The 15,771-nt window shown below is 40.0% G+C and overlaps 1 protein-coding gene across 6 annotated transcripts in view; it reads right to left on the reverse strand.

Moving 5' to 3' along the window:
* The window catches only part of ZFHX4 (zinc finger homeobox 4), a 158,333-nt gene that overhangs the window by 4,462 nt on the left and 138,100 nt on the right, over positions 1–15,771 (reverse strand). For all 6 annotated transcript variants that reach the window (XM_030011801.2, XM_030011805.2, XM_030011798.2 and 3 more), the window contains exons 7-9: positions 15,471–15,671; positions 12,560–12,677; positions 5,724–11,120 (exon numbers count right to left, since the gene is read on the reverse strand). In XM_030011801.2, the coding sequence (XP_029867661.1) occupies positions 5,724–11,120; positions 12,560–12,677; positions 15,471–15,671 (5,716 nt within the window). The remainder of the gene's footprint in view (positions 1–5,723; positions 11,121–12,559; positions 12,678–15,470; positions 15,672–15,771) is intronic.

The following is a 15,771-nucleotide window of genomic DNA, read 5'->3' on the forward strand; positions in this document are numbered from 1 at the left end:
GCAGTGGAACTCAACCCAGCTCCATTGGCAGGATCAGATTCATACCTGTAGAAATAGTACTCTCCTTTTTTGTTCATTTTCTTCTGTAGGCTCAGTAGTAGATTATTAGAGAAGAAGCATTAAGCACAGTGAGAGTGCTTCCCTCTAATTGATACTTTGAGAGATCTCTACTTTGTTGTTCATTTTAACTAATTTTTATCATGCCTCTGGGATGATATAACCCACACATCCTTCACCTAAGAAACCTGGTAATTATGGTTCTCACTACAAGTAATTAGCTCTCAAATAAAAAGGAATCTTCATCCAAATTGCTGGGGGAAAATGCAATAATAATAAGGAAAGAAAGATGTTTAGATAAATAAATATCAACAGGAAATGACCATTCAAAAAACCTAACAGAACAAGCAATCAGGTCAATGCTATTCATTACTGGGACACCACACAGCTTACATTTTCATTTTTGAGAGTTTGAACGGAGCTTTTCTTTACCACGGCAATCAGGTCAATGCAGTATTTGCTGGGAAATAAGTGTAATAGCTCTAAAGTACTTTGACACAGGAACGCTGCTGTTCTCGGTTTACTTGAAGCATGCAGGCATGACGTCCTCCACCTCATTAGAGAAAGCAACCTAAGGACGGACTGGTTCTGTCTGGAGGGTGCATACACACAATAAGTATGCCTCATAACTTAATGGAAGAAATCTTTTCTCTGTTTCAAGTACCAGATATAGTGCAGTGGCTGGTAACAGTCTATTAAAAAGCAACTTCTGTGAGATGTATAGTTGGTCAGAAAATTAAATGATGGCACAGGGTAGAAAAGGCAACTAACTGTAAGAGGCTGTACATTACACCCATTGTCATTTTTTTCAGGCAAGTAAGTTTCAGGCTAGAGAAAAGAGCATAAAAAGTGTGTGATACACACAGAATTGTAAAAGTGAAGCAACAGCGGGAACAGTCTACTAGCGCACAGAAAACAATAAATGCAGGTTCTGTAATGGAGGTTAGATGGGTATTAGCTACTAGGAAGCACTAATGGAGTGAACAAGAATGACGTTTAAATCATCAATATCCAGGTGCTTAGCATTACTTAGGAATAAAGCAATTAGGATTCAAAGGGAATAATTATCAGATTTAACAAAGAGGCCATTTAATGTTTGTCACCGTGTCATTACTCCTATTTAACGGTAGGGGAACACTAAGGAGTTAAAATACATTGTGAGTACGGATTAGATAGTGCAGTGAAACAAGTCACAACAGTTATAATTAAAAAGTGGGTAATTGCCACAGTTACTGCACAATAACATTGAAGATGCTATTGCTTGCCCCTACGCTTTCAACAGGAAGTAACAGGCAATTGTGTGTGGAGTCTGCTGAAAATATATTAAATGATAAATACTGTAGATGGAAAATGCATGAATGATGCAGTTAGTGTGAACTGCTGCCCCAGCTTTGTCATGGTTATTTGGGCTTGTCAGCTACTTAGGATTTTTCCGATTTCTTTCTATTCTTAACCTCTTCAACCCTTACACATCATATTCTCTTCAGTCTACTTATACTGATGATGCCCAGAGCAGCCAAGATCTATTCCATTTTCCACATATTCTTTGGAATTTAGTTGAAATACACAGGATTCAGTTAAATATCCAGACAGGCTGCAACAGAATAGTGAAATCCACCTGTTTTATTGGAAGTTAAATGTAGAACTGAGGGTTTCCAAAACTAAATGAAGAAAACTCAATGCAACTAATGCTCCATTTCCACACATGAGAGATGTAGAATAGAAAATTCACTAATCATGAAGAAACATTCTAATCCTGCTAACTCTTTTAAGTGACTATCAAAGAGGAGAGACTTCTCTTTCACTTGGATGAATCAGAGGGCTAAAAATATAAAAATGTAACTGCTACCAATGGGCCAAAAGCAAACAGAGAACAGAATTTAGTGCCCTAATAATAAGGAAAGTAATTGCTGCTGAATCAAATTTCTCTCTTGATAAGATTTCAAAAACCACTAAGTACATATTACCCAGTGATGTGTGCATTCTTGGAAAAAGCTGCTGTGAATCTTGAAGGCAGCCCAGGCTTAAGTGATGTGCAAAGAACCTATGGTAATGATGATGACATTAAAAGGTTCACAGAACCAGTATTAATAGCTAGAAGCAAGATGAAGCGCTAGTTTTCTGCAAGGGATCATAGGCAAAAACACAAAGCTAAGAAGAAAAGAGAATGTGAATTTTAAGAACAGCTGAAAACAGCAGGTGAACTCTTCTATCTACAGTCACCTAGAAAATAAGAAGGGGTTTGAAGAACAAAGATGAACCGGAACTAAAATTCTGTATGAATTACAATTCCACCAAATAACTCCATATTAGGAATTATGCTGAGCAAACATAGCAGTCATTTTGAGACCTTGCTCATCATTTGATGCCACAAGATGGTATAATTACATTATCTAGAGAAATATATCCCACAGCTGAGAGGATTCTTCAACATATCATCCTAGAACCACACAACAGTTCTGACATTAAAAACCACTTGTTTCAGAACAAAATAACTGAATTTAAAGTTAATGGATCTTTTCATTGAGAAATGAAGCTATCTTATTTTGACAAATCTAATAATCTTTGCAAATAAAAGTCCAGTTTGAGCACTACATAAAGAAGACAAAATGAACTGTACTTTGAATATTTCCACCTTTTGCGATTTAGCATTATTTTCAAGTGTTCCAGTTCAAACCTTTCATAAAAGCAAATACTGCATTTAAAAAAGAAAAGTATTTTGCAAAATTTAGCTGGGTTTTGTACCTTTTCGGAAACCTATAAATAATACTGGATGCAACAACATGAAAGTGAAATCCCTCATAAACTTGTATTAACCAGTGAAAATAATCAGGCTAATTTCTCTGTCTAGTATGAGTAAAGAGAAACACAAAAGAGAATTTTAAATGTAATGTTCACTATTATAGTGTCACTAGTTCCCTGTCTTAGCAAACAGCAAACATATTCTTTAAAAGTGAGGATCTTACTAATGTTGACACTGTCCTTTAAACAAACATGTAGGACAGAATGGATGGGCTTTGCCACAGGAAATAGAGTTACCAGCCCTGTAAGCATCAGTGAAAACAGGTAAATATTTGAATATAAGGGAGACTTCTGAAGTGCATTTTTGGGACTGGGTCCGAAAGAGAAGACATTACACGCTTGCAGTGGAATTCACAAGAAGTAGACTTAAAGTATAGGATAGTGAGTCATCAGGGACTTAGCTTCAGAAAATCCTTCATGCAAAGAATGATGCAGAACAATTGTCCTGCTGGCTGAGCATATACGCGCTGCTAGAAGAACCATAGGCTCGATTGGAAGAAAAGCTTGCTTGGAAGCCTGCTTCCAAAAAGATATTTCTTAAACAATTCTTAGCATCAGATATGAATGTGAGCTATCAGCCTAAGCAGGGTAGAGAAGAAAACAGAAATGGGTTAACTAGGTGCAGAAAATTGGTACTAGTGTTGAGCACATACTGGAGAACATCAGAGTATATTACTGTTTTTCTATGATGAATTATTAAAATAATTATTTTTTTCCACTCACTATGACTGCTCCATTATGTATCATTAAGGAATGGAAATTTATGCATGTAAGTATTTGCCAGGCAACAAAAGGGGGATGTAGGGGCTATTTAGCATATGGCAGAAGAAAAAGTTAACAATGAGATTTTACTAGCTAGTTTACGCGGTGGGCTTTGCCCACAATGGGCTAATTAACCTTAAGAAGATGCAAGATGAAAGGGGGTAAAAATCCATCTCAATTGGCAGTGCACTATGTATGCTATGGTACTAATGATTTAAATTTATCTCAAAGAAGAGATATTTGGTGGAAATTAAAAAATCTGAAAATTTAATCATTATGGACCAGTTAGCCTGTAATAATACCTTTTGTATTATTGACAGGACAATTTACAGACTCTGAGGCTACAGTGATACTAGTAAGTTAAACAGTACCAGGGAACATTTCCCAAAAACTGAAAGTAAACCATCTGTAAAGTTAAACAGTAAGAACGGTGACTGCCACTGTTTTGGCCTGGGCCAACTAGCATTCTCCTAAACAATTCCTGAGCACAGCTGAGAGGCTATCATGGGCCCACAACCATTCCCAAGACTCACTTTGCATGGGGACTATCTGTTTTTGAGAGTAAAAGAATGTAATAGTATCTTCCCAAGCAAATTTCATTTAGTAGTATAGACAAAGACTGAGTTTTCCAGAGCCCATTTTACCTGAAGGTCAACCTAACCGAAGCTATTTAGCGAAGTTATATGGAGAAACCATATCTATAATTTTGATGAACAACAACCAGCCATTTTTGGACCTGGACACTGTATGCCATTAAGAAGGAAATACAGCAACTTTATACTTCCTTTATATGCACTCTCTGTGCCAATAACTGTTTGACAAAAGCCAGAGGGCACTCAGCCAGAGACTCCATTGTGGAAGGAAAGCCATTCTTATCCAATGAAGAGAAAAACAAGATGCTTTGACCACCACTTAGGGAAACAATAACATGATCATCATCAATCAAAGCAGAGCTGTGTAGCAGAGAAGACATTGCTACAGTCTTAGCATGTCTAACAACACTGGTGATTAAGCCCCTACCTTACTTGCCAAAGTGAGTTGCTTTCTAAATCAAAGTTTAGAGATCAACAGCAAGTGGATTACTGGATAAAATGAGCTGAGGGGTCTTAACCAGCTCCCTAACTCTGCTATGAACATATTTGATATGAATGTGCAATGTTAGAAGATGAATGGGAGAGCTTCAATCTGCAAGGCTGCACTCACAACAAACTCTGACTGCAAAATCAGAGCCTAATACAAGAAAATAAATTAGGTTCATTTTTTGAGTACTAAACAAATCATTCTGCAGAAAACTTGATTCTCTAACATCAGTGAAACTTATTGCAAGAGGGAGTGCTTTCCAATGTGAGCAAAAACCAGAGTGAAACGAGAGTCAAAACAGTCAGTAAAACAGAGTTACATGTTCAGTGAAAAGTGCAAGCCTAAATGAAGAGACACATGTCTGCAATGACTTCACAAACTAGGGTTAGGAGATATTCAGGAGCTCCTGGAATTTGGATCACAATGAAACTGCCATTACAAATTACCCTCAACAAAAACCTTCTTATCTTAGCAGGCAATTATTCAGAAATATAATAGAGGGTCTTGGGCAGCATTTTATTTTAAATATTCATTCTGAATTAAACAACAGGTTGGACTAGTCTAAGGGGTGGACCAAATGCCTGATGAACCGATAATGTGGGAATTACTATTTTTTGCTTCATCAGATGTTACTTTAAATATTTGCATACAAAAAATTTACATAAAAAATTCTAACCCAAGTTTTGCCTGAAGGAGTATCATTCAAAACAAACAAAAGAAGCATAACAATGCTATTGTTATATTGCTTTTGTTACAGAAGCCTAATACGGACCAAAAACATTGCTGTCAATTAGATTTCAATTAAATTTTTTTTTTTTTTTGCGAAATCAGAGTTATCATCCAGGCTATAGCAACAATTGAGAATTGCACTGAGTACACCTCATAGCAGTACTTTTTAGCTACCCACACCAGTCTCACAAGCATGATATGAATGCTAAATATGCTGTGTTTTAGAAGGGGATGGTGACTATGCAAGATGATCAAATTAATAAAATGAGAAAATCATCCCCTTATAGACTTACTGTTTGAACTTTGTGGAAATCCAGGTAAGGAGGATGGACCATTCATTCCAGGCAGAAGAACAGGAGGAAGGCCAGGGAGTCCTGGATAAGCTGCTGGCAAACTGATACCATGAAGAGAACTGCTGTCCATCATGCCTGGCTGCTGTACTGTTAATCCTAGCACATCAGTAGCCTTCTTTATCCGATCCAATTCTTGCTGTGCCATCAGTTGTCTAACCGTTGTAGGAGCTAAGTAATCTTTCTCCCGATCTAGCTGACTTCCCACAGTTTCTCTCACTTTTGTAATATGTTGTTTGGAAAAGATATGATCTCTTATGGACAAACGTGCAGAATATTTCACACCACATAGAGAACATTCTGGCTTTGTCCCATCAGGTCCAGTCTGATTAATCATGAATGGCTTCCCTATGTTAATTTTGAATTTCTTTTCTTTAGCTCGTGCATTCTGAAACCAGACCTGGACCACACGTTTGGGCAGGCCAATCTCATTCCCTAGCATTTCGCATTCCTGCATTGTTGGAGTCCGGTAGTCACTAAAGCAAGCCTTGAGAACTTTAAGCTGAAGGTTACTCATTTGTGTTCGGAAACGTTTGTGGCCTGGCCGATCACTGTTTTTGGATTTAAAGGGATTGCTAGCTCCAAACGGGTTAGGTGAACTTGGATCAGCTATGCTTGAAGTTTCACTGCGGTCGGCATTATCGTCAGGGTCATCAGTAATGTAGTAACTTTGGTCATGATCACCATCTTTTTCACTGAAATGTATTGAGGGACTTGTTAGGGAAAAGAGAAATTTATCATCGGTATTCTCATTTGTAGGTGTAGTTGCAGCTTTTGATAGCGTGTCATTCACAAGTGGTTTGGGTTCTTTGGGAGGTGATGCAGGTTTTGCATCCCCTGAACTGCCAGTCGTGCTTTCCATTTCATTGTTCCCCTCATCCCCTGTTGTGGCATCACTAATTGCTGTATTAATTGATGAAGTCTCATCAAAGTCAGTCTTGTTTTGATCGTATCCAGAGTCAGCAGGAGGGGCATTCAAATTTTCTATATCCTCACTAGACTCTGCTTTAAAAGAAGAAGGACTTAAGAGGTTCTTCGGTGACATTTCTGCAGTTTTGCTAACGGGGGTTGATACAGTGGAGGCTAATTCATTTTCACTTGATAATTCAGTTTTCGCTAATGACAGTGATGGGTAATCAAAAAATATGTACTTTTGTGGACTTTCTCCTCCATCTTCAGTTGATATCAAAGGACTTGGAGGCAAACTATAACCGGCCTGTTTCCCTTCATTCCAATGTCGAGAGCGAATGTGACTTTCTAAAGCCGATTTTGCCTTAAACAGAGCTCGACAAAAAGGACACCTTTTATGGGACTGGGCTGGACCAACTGCACGGAATTGTCCCTTTCTTTCTCGGGCTCTTGTGTTCTGAAACCAGACTTGTACCACTCTCTTTTTCAGTCCCACTTCACGTGCAATGTGATCTAGCATCTTTCTGGTGGGGTTGGAATCTAGTAGGTACTTTTCATAGAGTATTTCCAGCTGCTCTGGAGTAATTGTAGTTCTTAAACGCTTATCACGATGTTGATCTTCTCCACTGTTTCCTCCCTCTTTCTCACTACAGTTATTGTCTTCTTTATCATCTAGTTTTCGTTTCAGGGAACCAGAAACTGTAGCTGGGTGTGCCGTATGTGATGAGCCAGTCTGTGGTGGCATCTGAGCAAGAGAACTATTAAGTAACTGTCCAGTCATCAAAGGATTATTGGGGTCAAATATCATATAGGGCATATCCATTGGCCTTTCTAAAAACTGTGAGTGAAGAAATTGGTTTTGGGCTGCTAGGAAATGCATGTGCTGGTGCTCTTGCCAAAGTTCTAGAGTTGGAAAGGCAACTGTACACTGATCGCATTGGTACTGTAATAACTGAGGAGGTAGACTGTTCTGTAGAGAAGTCATTGAAATTGGTAAAGGACTGGAAGGAACAGGTGTGGTTTGTGATGCAGAAGGAGGTCTCCCTACTATCTGTGATTGTTTTTGTTGCTGTGGTTGAGAAGCTGAGGGCTGAGGGTCAGAAGAGGTTACTGGAGTAGACTGTACTGGTTTGGTGCTTTGGGAGGATGTATCAGTTTGCTTAGCGATGGTTTCATTTTGTTTTGGTTTTTCTGTGGGCTCTGGTTTAGGAGAAGACTTCTCAGGTTCTGGTTTGGGTGATGGAATCAAAGGAGTACTAGAACCAGAGCCAGAGCTTGCTGCTGTAACTGCCAGGCTTTTTGATGAGTCGTTTTGGCCAGAAGCTGTGCAGTTCTTATACACTGTTTGATCAGAGGCATCCATAGAATCTTCAGTTTGGCTTTCATCTTGAGCGTCGTCATCTTCATCTTTATAACACTGCTTTTTCTGGTGTGTAATCAAATCAAAGATCCTGGGGAAAACCACACTGCACTTTTTGCACTGATATTGCATGTTACTAGTTCGAATGTAACGCTCATTCGTCAGTTCCCTTTTCTCATTGTCTTTAGTTTCAGCTTGATTTTCATAACTTTTGCGAGCTTTTTGTCGTGCATTTTGGAACCATACGACAATAACTCGAGTAGGTAGGTTAAGTACAGTTGAAAGTTGTTCAATTTCATCATCCTTTGGATAAGCATTTGTGTCAAAGAAGTCTTGGAGGACACGAAGCTGGTAGTCAGTAAACCGAGTCCTAGATGATCTCTTGCTGAAAGATGCATCAGACTTGTAAGGTTCTACAGCTGAAGGTTGAGGATCTATTCTGATATCTTCCAATACTGTTATAGGAGGGTTGCTGAAGTTATATGGAGAATCTTTATTTCTCTGTCGTTCTTTAAACAGCGTATTACGAAACCAGTGCTTGATAACTTTCTGTGAAAGACCAGATTTCTCAGCCATTTCTTGGATCTGCTCTTCACTTGGAGAATTGTTAATATCAAAATAAGCACGCAAGATTTTTAACTGGTCATCTGTGATTCTTGTACGTGGACGCTTGAACTGAGAGTGACGCAGGAAATTGGGATCTAATCCCAACTGCTGCTGACAAAGCTGGGTAAGATCTGCAGATAAAGTATCCATTGGTGGCAACTGGAGGGCAAGCTGGGGAGGCAATGCAGGATGCTGCACTGGCTGCATCATAATTGGAGGGAAAAGCGGGAGATCAAGTGAAACGGGAAGCTGGACTTGAGGTGGGGCTGATGGTGGTGGTGGTGGAGGAGGAGGTGGCGGTGGTGGAGGAGGTGGCGGTGGTGGTGTGGGTGGTGGAGCTTGCAAAGGAGTGGGAGTTGTGTTTTGAATTTTTCCAGCTCCAGCTGAAGAAGGCTGAGAAGGAGTTGGAGGAGGAGGAGGTGGTGGTGGTGGAGGAGGAGGTGGCGGAGGCGGTGGTGTTTCTGGAGAAGATGGAGAAATTGGATAAAGCTTGTCATATGCCTCCCTGTACTGTCGGGCAAACTTTTCTAATGCTCCGTATGGAAAAAACTGTCCATGCACATGTTCTTGATGACTCTTCAGAATAAGAATGTTGGAAAAGAGCTTACTGCAGGTTCCACATTCCAGTTTGTCTGTGTTTTCACCTTCACCAGTCTTGCTTTTTTTCTGTACTTTTTGTCTGTTCTCATTGTATTGGATAACTAACTCAAATCCAAAGTTCTCCAACAAAGCCTTGGCTGCATTCCCCCTTGCTCCAGAAGCTATTCTGGGTGGTGGGATGGCTGATTCTGAGGATTTCGGCTTCTTCATGTCTTTGTTTTCCTTTAGTCCTTCATTCTCATTAGTAAATTCTTGCTTTGGCTTCTCTTGTTTCTCAGAAATTTCTTCCGACTCCTTATATGATGGCATATCCTTTATCAGCTGGCAGTCTGTACTTACTAAGGTACTTTGCTCTGCTTTCATCAGCTTGCTACTTTGCTGCTGCTGTTTTTGGGACTGAAGTTGGGGTTGCGTGGATTGATACTGTTGTGCTTGTTGCTGCAGTATCTGCAGCTGGGTTTGGCCAACATGGTGCTGAGTTTGTATCTGCTGCTTCAAATCTTCTAGCAGTGATCCTGTCATACCAGCCATTCCAGGCATACCGAATGTGGCAGAACCAGGCAAACCCAGATCTGGGCTTAAGCTAAATTCTGTCCCAGGTATATAGAATGGGAAAAGGAACTGAGGCTGTTGAAATTGCAGCAGTGCTTCTGGTGTCATTGGAAAGTGAGGCAAAAAAGCTGGGTTTAGAAACTGGGGTTGAAAGAACGCAGCTTGCTGTTGCAGTTCATGCTGTAGTTGCATTTGAAGTTGTGCTGGTGACTGGGGTGGATGATGTGTAGGCTGAGCAGAAATTAATTCAGAAGCTTGCTTTTTATTTAATTCTTTGGCATCTAAATGTGTTTCTTTGCTGTTAACTGCTGGTAAGCTCATAGATTCTAGCATTCCTTGGCTGGGGCTATTAACATTCCCTGCTGCACTATTTCCGCTACTTATATTACCACTTGGTTCTAATTTTGCAGCCCTTGCCTTTGTCTGATGAAGCACAGATCTCATATGGATTTCCAATGTAGAACTTTGGCTATATGCAACATTACAAATGCTGCATTTGTAGGGTTTGTTGTCAGTGCTGCTGTTGGTTTCTTGAGGGACAGGACTTGATGCTTCCTGCAAAACCTTTTTGAGTTTATGTAGATGGGACACTGAGTTATAGTGGACCAAGAGAATATTCTTTTGGGTGAAAGACTCTTTACACACCGTACACTTATACGGGCGAGATGGATCTAGAAATTTTTCCATAGTAAAATTTGGCCCTTTTCTAAAAGGTAAGGTCCGCTTTGGTTCTGAGCCCATGTCGTCTGGAATAGAGCTGCTATCACTTCCTACAGGACTTGCTTTACCTTCCTGGTCCATCTCATAATCTCTTTCTATTTCCTGTTCTAGTGCATGATCATCTTGTGCTATACTTTCACTTTCTGCCCAGAGTTCACCATTGACAGGTAAAGATGCACACAGCTGCTGAAGTTCAGCTTCATTGAGTTCAGGGTGGCCTGCTTCCAAGTGTTTTTTTAAAGCCTGGAATGTACGGAAGCTACGTTGGCAAAGGCTACACATGGTAGCTGCCCGAATAGCATGATACTGGGAATGTATCTGAAGCTTCTGCATAGTCTTAAAAGCCAAGCTACAATGGTTACAACGGTACTTATAGACATGGCGGTCAGAAACAGAGAGCTGTTGCTTCTTCTGCTGTTCATTTAGCTGATCCGTCATTGCGTCAGTGGTCTTTATCTCTTTACTGCTGCTCTTATTCCAGTCTGGTGTTTCAGTAGATTCCTTAGGTGGCTTCTGTTCCTCAGTCTTAATTTCCATTCCAGTTTTTGATTCATCGATCCCAGGGGTACTTTTCTCATCCACAGGACTTTCACCTAGTTAAAGAAAGTGAAGTGTCTTTTACACAAGTAGAAGAGAACAGCACATAGTATTAATTTTTTTTTTTTTCCATCAGAAATCAAGAGAGGCACCTGGTATGCCATGTGTTGGCCTAGCAAAATATAGCAACGCATCCTTGCCCCCAAGAATAAAGCAGACAGGACCAACAGGAGGTTAAAAAAAAGTAGAAGTAGCAAAATTCAAACACAATGATCAGACTAGCAGTGGCAGTTGGCCCAGTAGTGGCATAAGGCTTCTCTTTGTCATAAGGTAGGAGTTTAGTCATACAATGGGAGAACCAAACAAGGAAATAAACAGTAGGGAAGAGGGAGGGAGTAGAAATGGGGACAATAGGTAGGACAGGTGATTAGAAAGGAGGAGGAAGGTGGTCTCAGGAGAGAGGGAGGAGCATGCTGTGAGAGTGTCCTGGTTTCAGCTGGGATGGAGTTAATTGTCTTCCTAGTAGCTGGTACAGTGCTATGTTTTTGAGTTTGGTATGAGAAGAATGTTGATAAAGCTGATGTTTTCAGTTGTTGCTAAGTAATGTTTAGACTAAAGTAAAGGATTTTTCAGCTTCTCATGCCCAGCCAGCAAGAAGGCTGGAGGGGCACAAGGAGTTGGAAGGGGACACAGCCAGGGCAGCTGACCCAAACAGGCCAATGGGGTATTCCATACCATGTGATGTCACATCTAATATATAAACTGGGGGGAGTGGGGGTGGGGGGATCGCTGCTCAGGGACTAACTGGGCATCAATCAGCAGGTGGTGAGCAATTGCATTGTTCATCACTTATATATTCCAATCCTTTTATTATTACTATTGTCATTTTATTAGTGTTATCATTATCATTATCATTATTAGTTTCTTCTTTTCTGTTCTATTAAACCATTCTTATGTCAACCCATGAGTTTTACTTCTTTTCCCAATTCTCTCTCCCATCCCACTGGGTGGGGGGGAAGTGAGTGAGCAGCTGCGTGGTGCTTAGTTGCTGACCGGGATTAAACCACAACAGAGAGATAGCAAAGCAGCTTCCCAGCACAGAAAACAGTAAGTGTCCAGGATAAGAAACCTACTATTGGAAATGCAGGGAGAATTGCTTGCCTAACATTCCCCTTCGATGTTGGTGAAAGTGCCACTGTCTTTTAGGACTGGGTCTTCTTTGCTGGTTAAACAAGGAGGGTCTTACCTTCAAAGTGGCTAGGCACTACTGTTTAATTTCACCTCTACCAAAAGCAAACACTCTGGCACACATGTGCATCCTGGTAACTCTGCATAGGTGCAGTCAGCCAAATTCAGGCCCCTTGTTATTTTTCTCTTTTTATCTCTGTGGCTATATGCAAGCCAAAAGGATTCACTTTACTAAGAAAGAAACAAGTGGCTTATTTCTAAACTGCCCCTACCTAGCTTCTACACATTTGGGCTTTTTCTTGCATACCTGGATATTTCCCAGATCCCTCAGCTGTAATGGTTGCAGATGTGTCACGTTCAGATTTCTCTGAAGCAGCTGCTGGCAATAGCATACTATTGGGCATCATGACATCTGGTACAGGAACCTTTGAAAACCAAGAACACAGTATTATTACAGGAAAAGTCACACTTTAATACTATACAACACTATGAAATTATAATTCAAAAGATCTACCATATCTGGATCAAAGACTGCCAGTACTAAACCAAGATCTTGATTCAGTCCTTGATAATGGCTCTGACAGACCAGAAATCCACAGCATTGGTGTCCCTTTGTGGAGAATCAACTCAAACTAATCCACAATAAGGTGATGCTATAGAACTACATACAATCAATATTTCATTTGTCTCAATGTCACCACAAAGATGGTTTTGCTGGCTATGTCAGGTTGGTTGGATTTATCAGGGGCATTCTCCTCAGACATCCTCCAAAGACGGAGATCATGTTGCGATAAGGTCACCAGTCAGTTCTTGACTGAGGGCATTCCCACTTTTCTTCACCTGTATTGTTTTTTAAACAAATGCTGGACCTTCCATGATCTTTGAAAGAAAAATGTAAGTTTATTTCCATACAGAAATAGCAACTTCCATTTAAAATAAGATTTTTCTCTTTCTTGTCTTCAACTGCTTATGTGTCTTCTTCATACTGCTTTACCTGTTGTGTTATGCTTTCAAATTATAGACAGAAATCTCTTAAGGATGTATTCTTATAGATGTCTGAGAGTGCTCAGTTTAGTTAAGTCGACATGAATATTTGCTCAACACTTCATGTTTTCCTTTTGCTTGGAACGTTAAAACATACTCATATCTGAAATAAAGGATTGTCTAGGGCTTCATGCTAAGACTTAGCAGGACTGGGTTCAAACTCCTGCACTACCAGAGTCTGTCTAAATGACCTTGGATAAATCAGTTCAGACCATGCTGCTGCTCTTCATCTCTAACATAAGGGTAGTATTTCCTTACTTCATAGAGACGTAACAAGAATATTCATAGAAGACGTTTTTGGGTGGTAAATTACTATAATAATAGAAGCTGCATACATTACTAAGTATGAGTAGAAACACCTTTTGTTCTTCTTTAACAGTTTAACAAATTATTTTAAACCTTTATTAGGATACATAAGAATTATATGTATGTATGTATGTAGATCAATTGCCTGTTGGAAAAAAATATTCTAGACTTATTTTAAAAAGCCTGGGGCTTAGTATATTTGTAATTTAAACATGGCATTAATAGCATCCTCTCAGAGGACTAGTGTCTTTGAGTTTATTTGGGAGGGAAGGACTTTTAAAAAAAAATATGTAGATAACTGTAAATATCCCAGAGAAAAAAATTTGCTATGAATGTTATTTGTCATCAGAGAGTTCAGATATGGACAGAGCATATTCGTGTTAGCAACCAGGACAATTTAGATGATGCAGACTATGTTTTGCAGTCTCTTTCTCTGTCAAACAAACTTTTGGTTTTCCTCTCAGACAACTCCCCAGCACCTGGAGAGGAGACGAGAGATTTCAAAGTTGCCCCATTATCAGCATAGAGGGAATCACAAAGAACCTGAAAAGATGGCTGATGCTGCTCAATATGGAGGGGGGGGGGGGGGGTGTCCACATTTCTCCAGTTTCCTAAAAGGGTCTGGGAAAGTTAAATTTCTACTCCATTTGCCTTGTGGTGGGCCAAAAATACATGGTCTGGCAGAGTTATAGTTAGTAGAAAACCAAGGAAAAGAAAAGAATAATCCCCAATTCTGTATTTGCTCATCAGCACTGGGCACAAGGAACCCTAGACCTTCAGGCAAGAGGTCTTTCAATTCTTTCCTATTTTTTTCACACTTTACTTGGGAATGAGGTGGTAGGCCTACAAACACAACCATATAAATGAAGGCGTCATCTATGGATACAGAAATAAATCCCTAAGGAGGTGGATCCCTGAGATTTCCAAGTGCATTTCCATCTAAAAAGGCAAGACAACCAGAATTGGGGTGTCTTAGGAGGTCTGTTTTCTAACTGAATCTGTACTGTAATAATAAATACGTTCTAGATCTGATTGTGTCTTTACTGACATTGTTTTGAATGGTGCTGAGTCATTATTTTTCAGAGAAATTTATTATTTTGACGTGGTTTGTACAATTTTGCAGTGAAGAACGGGATTTTCCTGGTGAGGTTGGAATGTGTTTCATCCTTCAAATAGTTTGCTGGTCATAGCATTCATCCCAATCATGGGGAAGCCCGTTCAAGTCCCTGCCTGATCCAGGGTAGGTACCTGAAATCAGATATTCCATATTCTAGAGAACTGACCTAACTTGATTCCTACACATTCTTGGACTTGCCTTTCTGTTTCCTACTCACATTTATTCACAAAGAACTAAAAGGTCTTTTATACAGAGGCAGAAAGTAAGAAACAGGACATCCTGTACAATAAGATAATCATGTTCTCCAATTAGCATCACTATTGATATTTTACAGTGAATTTCATGTAATAAAATGCAAGTACAGCCCAGCTATATGTAGGAATCCTTCTGCGTTTGGGAACTACATTCTGCAGGGAATTCCTATTATTTTACAAACAGAAGTCACAATACCTCTGAGACCTGGATATTATTAGATCCAATTTGCAGGTGTGCACTTAGAGACATGGACAGGCTTGATTTTTCCAAGGTTAATGTCAATGAGGAACTGCAGGTTTTCAGCATCTTTGAAATCCACCTTCAGTCATTCTCCCAAGGGACGTCAGTCACTGGATGAGCTGGCAACAGAACCTCAGAGTCCTGACCCACTCCCCTCCTCTCCTCAGGCTATCTGAATACTATGTCACAACAAGTACATTGCCCAGAGGCCCAAGTACATTTCTGTAGCATGTGCATCAGTATTTGGAACACTTACTGTCATGAGCAGTTTCTCCACACAGTCAGGGGACACACTGTGCAAATGGGTCAAATGAAGCTGGAGATGCATTTTGTTGCTGAGGACATCCTGGCAGAGGGGGCAGCAGATAACAGGTTGCATTGAATGCTGTGACAGGACATGCATCTGGATACGATTTGGGTCCCTACTATTGTAGTTACAATAAGGACATTGATAGAACTGAAAAAAATCAAGATGAAGACTATTAGTCAGTGTGCTTTTTGTAACTTGCTGATATTGCTATTTCAATGGCGTATCATCTCTGTTTCATTCTTGAGTT

The sequence above is a fragment of the Aquila chrysaetos genome, chromosome 4, assembly GCF_900496995.4.
Source record: "Aquila chrysaetos chrysaetos chromosome 4, bAquChr1.4, whole genome shotgun sequence".
Lineage (NCBI taxonomy): Eukaryota > Metazoa > Chordata > Aves > Accipitriformes > Accipitridae > Aquila > Aquila chrysaetos.